Source organism: Notolepis coatsorum (assembly GCF_963971535.1).
Source record: "Notolepis coatsorum genome assembly, chromosome: 19".
Classification (NCBI taxonomy): domain Eukaryota; kingdom Metazoa; phylum Chordata; class Actinopteri; order Aulopiformes; family Paralepididae; genus Notolepis; species Notolepis coatsorum.
In genome coordinates, this window is record NC_140183.1 from 80530823 (window position 1) to 80538961 (window position 8139).

General features: G+C 39.9%; 1 protein-coding gene across 1 annotated transcript; it reads left to right on the forward strand.

The window, feature by feature from the left end:
• The first annotated feature begins 382 nt into the window (after nucleotides 1-382).
• krtcap2 (keratinocyte associated protein 2) lies at nucleotides 383-7781 on the forward strand. The gene is made up of 5 exons (XM_084336485.1): nucleotides 383-499; nucleotides 2546-2700; nucleotides 5176-5239; nucleotides 5968-6034; nucleotides 7199-7781. Exons 1-5 carry the CDS (start codon nucleotides 496-498, stop codon nucleotides 7314-7316), a joined length of 408 nt encoding a protein of 135 aa, XP_084192611.1. The 5' UTR covers nucleotides 383-495; the 3' UTR covers nucleotides 7317-7781.
• Nucleotides 7782-8139: the final 358 nt, after the last annotated feature.

Consider the following 8139-nt stretch of genomic DNA (forward strand, 5'->3'; position numbering starts at 1 on the left):
GCTGCACAGACAAAAATACTCATAACTCGCTGAAATATTGACGGATTTACAAACGGGTTGGTTTGCTATAAACATCAAAGATGTAGTTATGATACTGCATACTTTTTTTTTAAAGATGTTTTTTTACAAACCACTTGAATCATAGCCACGTTAATAATGCTTGTAAATCCGTCAATATTTCAGCGAGTTATGAGTATTTTTGTCTGTGCAGCTCACTCACTCTCACTCAAGGCTGACTCGAGCAAGATGGCGGCGGTTCAGTGACGCTGGTGACTCCGCCTTAAGCTATCTAGTGTTCTATATATATCTATAGTTGTCTTCCTTTCCATGTCATGACTTGCGCGGCCAGGATTGGCCCTTGGGTTTTGGTTCCGCCCATAGGTGCTACCATTCCTTTGGTCCGGGTGAAGTTGCAAGTTCCTGGAGCAGCAGTTTAGTATTATTGAACACGATTCACAACAGTTTAATTTCTGATATTAAGCAGGCATCGAAGTTATGGGTATGTACCATATGTTTAAATTGTCATGTTAGTAAGTTAGTTTACTGGGCAAGGTTGAACGTGGATACAATTCTGTATTGTGCTTAACCGGTAACCAAATCCCTTAGCTAACGTTACATGCTAAAGTATGACTTCAGTCAATACTGGCTCAATTACTGCTATTAAAATGGTTAGAGCTTACCAATGCATTGTTGATTACTTAAGACCTCCAGCAGTTGCATGTAGCTATAACATCCAACATTCGGTTAGACACTAGATGCCTAGTTAGCCAAGAAAGCTCGTTGCCTAGCTATCTAACGTCGGACTCGTTTGTGTGCGTACACTGACGTGGCTTAGTGTCAAATGTAACGTTGCTATGTTTGATTGAATTGATTGATTGATTGAAAACTTTATTAACAGATTGCAGAATGGGTACAATACAGTACAGCTCAATACACACAATTGTTAAGGGGATGCAGACCAGAGAAAGACTTTCGTCTTGTTTACATCAGGGTCCCCCATTTTCAATTCATCAGGACATATATGACATACAGATAGTCAGTACTGCTACATCTATACATTTATGACATACCAGATTTGCAAATACAGTACTGTTTGTGATACAGAAGGAGTCAGGAAAAGGGAGTATATACATTTGACGTAGAAACTGTACATTGGAGGAGGTTGGGTGGGGGGGGGGTTGGGTACACTGGGATATTGACAACCATACTGGGTAATCTACATTGGAGGTGGTTGGGGGGGGGGGGGGGGGATGCACACTGTATAAACAAGCAAAACTGTACATTGAGGGGGGGAGGGGACACTGTACAAACAAACAAAATTGTACATTGGACTATTGACAACCATACTAGGTAAATTACTGTACATTGGAGGGGGTTGGGTTAGGATATTTACAGGGGCCAGTGTTGAATTGCAGTCTCCCGTAGGTGTCCCTTGAGAGAGGTTTTGAAAGTGGGTAGTGATCCACATTCCTTTACAGCTTTGGGTAGGGCGTTCCACATTGATGTGGCATAATTGCGAAACGTGTTTAGTCCCTTATTTGAGCTGAATCTGGGTTTAACATGATTTGTGGAGCTCCCTCTGGTGTTGTGATCGTGGTATTCACTGACCTTTGGGAAGTATTTTGACATGTACATGGGTACCTTGGTCGTGTAGTGTAGTGTAGTGTAGTTGTTAACACGACTAATAACATGAATTAATAGCTTGTTTTTAAGATGATGTCGTGGCCAGGGTCGCTAGGCATTACCAGTGTGGTGTCTGAGATAGCGCCTTCAAAGCAGCATCTATTATTGAATGTATGATATAGCATTATAGCTGGTGTACCCAACCCATAGCCCCTTTCGTGACTGCGGTTTGCAAGCCTGGGGCTTTTGTGACCGCAGTCACTTGTTCATGTGACGCGACCACTTTAGAAAATACCAACCAAGGGTGAATGTGTGGATGACGTTGTGTCAAAAATATATCAGATATGAATTTCAAAGATACCCAGCGTACAATATGGGTTTAACACAGCTTTACAGTGGGGTCTGGATGCTCGGAGTTGCTAATAAACAGTTTAAAACATTGTTAGGAAAAAAAAGTGGTACTCACAACGAACTCTGGCAAGATGGCGTCTTCTTCTTCTGCAACTTTTTTTGTTGCATGCCTGGTGCGTCCAGCAATCACTGCGCTCCCTATCCAGGCATGCGACAAAAAAAGTTGCAGAAGAAGAAGTATTATAAACATTGCACTTTACAAACGATCAACTGAATATTGCATGGTATACCAAGTCAGTCTAATAACAAAGTAATTTCAAATGGCGAGCATTTGTTTTCTGTCCTATAGTATTTTCACTCAACCTCATAGTACTGTGCAGTTGAGCACAGTATAGGTTGGGTATACCAGCTAATTGAATGACACACACAAGTAGCTACATTTCATTTTTCCAGTGTACAGTTAATAACATTAACACTAGTCTGCACAAATTTTATATTTTACCTAAATTGACTAGTCAATTGACTAGTCCTCTCTTGTCTGTCTCATGGTGTCTCTCCATTGTCTTTGAAGCTGTGAACACAGGCACATCTCTGGTTCTGGCCAGTCTGCTGTCGGTGCTGGTGTTCGCCGGCATGCAGATGTTCAGTAAGCAGCTTGGTTCTACCGAGTGGCTCACCATCCTGGGAGGGTTCCTGGGTTCAATCCTCTTCATCTGCTCCCTCACCGTATCCTTCTTTCAATCACTATAGTTAGTATACAACATAACACTGTCATGCACACCTGCCTGGCGAGAATGAAACTAAACAAACAAACAAAACGATGATCTGTTTTGCACATAATCCCAAATCTCTACACAGTTTTGCACACATTAATTTAGTTAGATTTTCTAATGATTAATGAGTTTGAATATGGTCCTCCATTGATGTCGTTGGAGGAACTGAATCCTTGTGTTATGTTAATTACAGCTCAATGAAATGATGTAGATGAAAATATAGCAATAGGGATTGCTATTCTTTCAACAACATTAATCTACCGTAATTAAACTGTAATTAACATAACACAAGAATGCAGTGTCTTCCAATGACATCAGTGGAGGACATATTCAAACTAACTGTCAAATTAAATGAATGTGTGCAAAACTATTGAGAGTTTTGGGTTATATACCTGTATGCAAAATAAATAAGCATTGTTTTTTGTTGTGTGCCCGATTAATAATAATGGTAATTAAAGAAATGGGTGGTGGTAACTTTAAAATAATGTATAGTTAGTTACATTGTTAAGTGTTCATTAATGGTTAATTGTATATAATGTTATTTGTTCAATTACTTTTTATTAATAATGATGTTTATTACTATTGTATCATAACTGATAAGAAATGGTAACAATGATTTTCTGGTTAGTTAATTAACAATTCATTAACCATTATTATCTTATAGGTTAAACTATTTTAAGTATTAGTCAATCACTAACGAATCATTTTAAAGTGTTAATAAACCTTATTTGCATGGTTATTATGAAGTTGCAACTATAGTATACCCACTACACAGAAGAGCAAAAGCACCCTGTATGTTGTGAACTGATTAAAAGTATTTAATAAGACAAATGTATGAATATATTCCTAGGATAGTGTTCTTTCGAATGTAGGGTGTTAATTGTCTCGCCACATACAATGTCAATCACCTAAATAACTCATGGGGTGGATTTCAGTTGAACTTTGAACTTATTAAAACTTAAAACTTTTATTTTCTTGTAATAAATCAGTTAATGAAAATATCATTATATGTATTAACTTTTACTAACCTAACTTCCACTAAAAATGAAAATGTAACTAACTATGAATGATTGGAAAGTTACCATCAATATAACTAATATTCAATTGTGATCAATTAACCATTTATTGAGGATGGTTATTATAAAGTGTTACCGTGAGCCTCGTCATATCCGGGAATCCAGCCCCAACATTGTCATGGTAACACAGTTCAGCACTGGGAGACAGACCTATCTCAAAACTCTGCTCTCTTTTCTTGATCCTCAAATCACAACTGTTTCTTAAGCAAACAAGAGGGCAGGGTTTTGAGATGGGTCAGAGAGGGGACGCTTTGTTTGAGCCTTGTTATGACAACACTGACTCATCCTCATCTTGTGACTATAGCTCACAGCAGCACAACATCTCTTGCTCTGTTATAAGCCTGTGGCTTTTGAGCTGTTACCTTCTACCCATAGGTTCCAGTACCCAGCCTTTATAGAAAAGAAAAAATAAATGAATTCTGTGATTCAACAAGTGATTAAATTCTTGAACAAAAACTTAAATGATTATGGTTTTCTTTTTTTTAGTTATTGATCAGATTCTTATGTCTCGACTTTATTTTTATAATTGGATTCAAATGTATTGTCATTATGCAGCACAGTACAATGGAAATTATTTAGCATCTAACCAGAGTGCAGATGTAGCAGTAAAGTGCAATATACATGTGATTAAACTGGAATATATATATAAATAATAATGATATCAGATATATGTACAGTGTTGGATAGTATTGTGTACAGTGATAGAGGTATAAAAACACTGATGGTAAGTCATACTGGCCAGCGGTATAACTAGTAAGAGTAGGTAGGGTCCAGGGATATATACAGGTATGTAAAAGATTTTATGCAGGTATATTCAGACAGATGTGGATAAATATATATATATGGTATATACAGCATTATTGTCCATGCTATCATACAGAGTTATATTGGTAGCTGAGGGAGGTAGTTATGATTAGAATGTAAGGCAGTAGGCAGGTATAAATTGAGTATAGGCTTCAGAGTTCGTACAGTATGGGTAACGGAGCCTAGAGTATATGCAATGGTGTTCTGAGTTATAATGCAATACTGTAATATAATTGGTGGTGTTATTTGTGATTTGTCTGTCTTTTTTTGTGTCTTTTTTTTCCTGTCTTTTTTTCTACATGCTTCGCCAAATTTAATTAAAAGTTTCCCCCCCATGGGAACAATAAAGTACCTAACTAGCTGATAATGAAAATACTAAGTGAGGCATTTGTTATGACCTGATGCTTGGTCCCCCTGGAGTGCTCTTGTTTATTATGTAGAACGAGTGTATTGTCTTTTGTGTGGCACTGAATATTAAAGCGATTAAGAGTGTTCACTGAGGTGGAATGTGATTTGAAATGGCTATTGCACCTTAACTCTATTCCCAGGCGTTCAATAACCTGGAAAACCTGATGTTTGGAAAAGGATTCCAGGCCAAGATATTCCCAGAGAGTGAGTTACGACCATCAGCGCCTGCAACCTTTTACAGAGAATCCGTATCCCCTCTGCTGTTGACGCCGTTGAGATAGTTTAGGCCTTGCCTATTTCTCCCCACCAGGGGTTGATAAATAGTGTGAAGTGTCCTCATTTAAATACTCAACTACAACACACACGATTCACCTTTTCTATCAGTGGTTCTCAACCTGGGAATTTACCTATCTCAAACCCTGCCATCTTTTCTTGATTCTCCAACCACAACTGTGGCTTCCCTCGGACAAACTTTGTTGGTCCCGAGATGATTGGTGAATCAAAAAATATGGCGGGGATTGAGATAGGTCAACTGGGACCCCCCCACATCATGAGTTGATTTTAGGGGTCACAATAAGATTTATTTTAAAAAGATACAGTATCATATTTATAATCTTTATATAGATACTTCTTTCTTGTGAAAGAGTATATATTCTTTTATTCTGAAGTCCTCCGATTATAAATCAAGAGAAATAGCCTGAAAAGTAGAATTTAACAACAAACGATTCTCTAGTGTCACAGTTCACCTTTCTGTCTTTGCTTGACTATGTTTTGGAGGGCAGGGTCACAAATGGGCATCCCTCTGTTTTTCGGGGGCCATGGATCGAAAGTTGAGAACCACTAGTATTGTGCAATATCATATATCATAATTTGAATATCAATGTGGATCGAATATTTAACGTTTCTCTGTCCTCTTGCCCTCTCTCCTGTAGTTGCGGTGTGCCTCTGCCTCTCTCTGTTTGCCTCCGGTCTGGTCCACCGTGTGTGTGTGACTACATGGTGAGTCGTACAGTAGTATCTCTACATATCATCCACCGTGTGTGTGTGAGACTACATGGTGAGTCGTACAGTAGTATCTCTACAGATCATCCAATACCAACTTCAGCTTCAGCTTCAGGTGGCGGCACGGTGGTGTAGTGGTTAACACTGTCGCCTCACAGCAAGAAGGTCCAGGGTTCGATTCCCGCTTGGGGACCAGGTTTCTGCGTTGCCAGGTACCCAGGTGGGGTATCTCCCGGGCCTTTCTGTGTGGAGTTTGCATGTTCTCCCCGTGCTTGCAAGGGTTTCCCCCCCCCGATAAGATAAACCCAATGGAAAAACATGCATAACAGATCGCTAACGCTGACGAAGACGGGCAGGAGCACTTGGATTGGTCCCCGGGGCGCGGTACCTCGCCGACGCCCTATGTGCTCCTGGCTGCCCTTGGAGGGAAGGACGACGGGATGGGTCAAGTGCAGAGACTGAATCGCATTAGGCGACACAAGAAATTGCATGTGTGTGTGTTCCTGTGTGTGTGTGTGTGTGCCGCCCATCGCATGCGTGTGTCGTTTGCATGCCAAATAAAGACTTCCCAAGTCCTGCATTATTATTATTTAGCTCAATTTATAAAAAAAATATATAATTTTATTAAAAAAAATTAACCTCCTATAATAGTGGGGGTCGCGGCTCTCTGACACCGTTATTTCGGGGGTCGCGGCCTGAAAACGTTGGGAACCCCTGCTGTAGGGTGTAACTTCAGCTCAGTACTGTAGGGTGTAACTTCAGCTCAGTACTGTAGGGTGCAACTTCAGCTCAGTACTGTAGGGTGCAACTTCAGCTCAGTACTGTAGGGTGCAACTTCAGCTCAGTACTGTAGGGTGCAACTTCAGCTCAGTACTGTAGGGTGCAACTTCAGCTCAGTACTGTAGGGTGTAACTTCAGCTCAGTACTGTAGGGTGCAACTTCAGCTCAGTACTGTAGGGTGCAACTTCAGCTCAGTACTGTAGGGTGTAACTTCAGCTCAGTACTGTAGGGTGTAACTTCAGCTCAGTACTGTAGGGTGTAACTTCAGCTCAGTACTGTAGGGTGCAACTTCAGTTCAGTACTGTTGTGTTGGGGTTTACATTTTGCTCTCTTACTCACTGCCCCTCCCTTTTTTATTTCCGCCCACTCTTTCCCCTCCAGCCTGATCTTCTCCCTCTTCGCCCTCTACTACATCAACAAAGTGTCTGCTGCGCTCTACCAGGCAGCCATCCCCGCAGTAACGCCAGCGAAGGCAGCCAGCAAGAGCAAGAGGAAGTGAACGGAGCCATGACTCGTTTCCCAAATGTCGCAGGATGGCTCGATGGAAACGCATCCGTTACTTGTGTCTTTTTTGCCATTACTCTTGTTATATGATCATGCCCCTTTGGACAGATTTTCACCATTTTGCAGTAGATTGTATTTGTTTGGTTCAGAGGATGTGGGGAAATTATGATGCAATTAAATATTTGGGTATCTCCATGGCCTTTATAGCTTCTTATAGCTGACTTCTTACCTCTAATCGCTGTCCTCTCAGACTATGGAGAAATACTGGCCCCCTGGGGCTAAGAAGACTATGAAAGGAGGCTTTCAAATAGAAATCTACATTCCCTTCATAATTTGCTCAGCACTTCTTACAAACTGGTCACATTGAGATTTGTTTTTGCTTTTGTACATTCTACAGTGGTAGTACATGGACACTATTTTTTGTTAAGATGAATTTGTAATTAAAACCCATTGAAAAATATTGAATGTTTTTTTCTTTCTTAGCTTGTTTGTTGGCCTAGTAGTGTAACTCCAAGGAAACACGGTGTTGGAAGAAGTACACAGTTATTTTACTTAAGCAATAGAAATACCCAGATAAAATAGTACTCTGGTAAATGTTAAAGTATCTACATTTAAAATGCCACTTAAGTAAAAGTAGAGATGTATTTGACATTGAATTTAGTTAAGTATCACAAGTAGCCTAAAATATGTTTGTGTATTTCAATGCTTGGGAGCTTTCAACCCTCGAAACTAATACTATTGACCTCTAAAGGTTATTTTAAAGTGGTATGTGATCCAGTTGTGCTGCTCTGATTATGTCCTCTTGAAGTTGACAGACT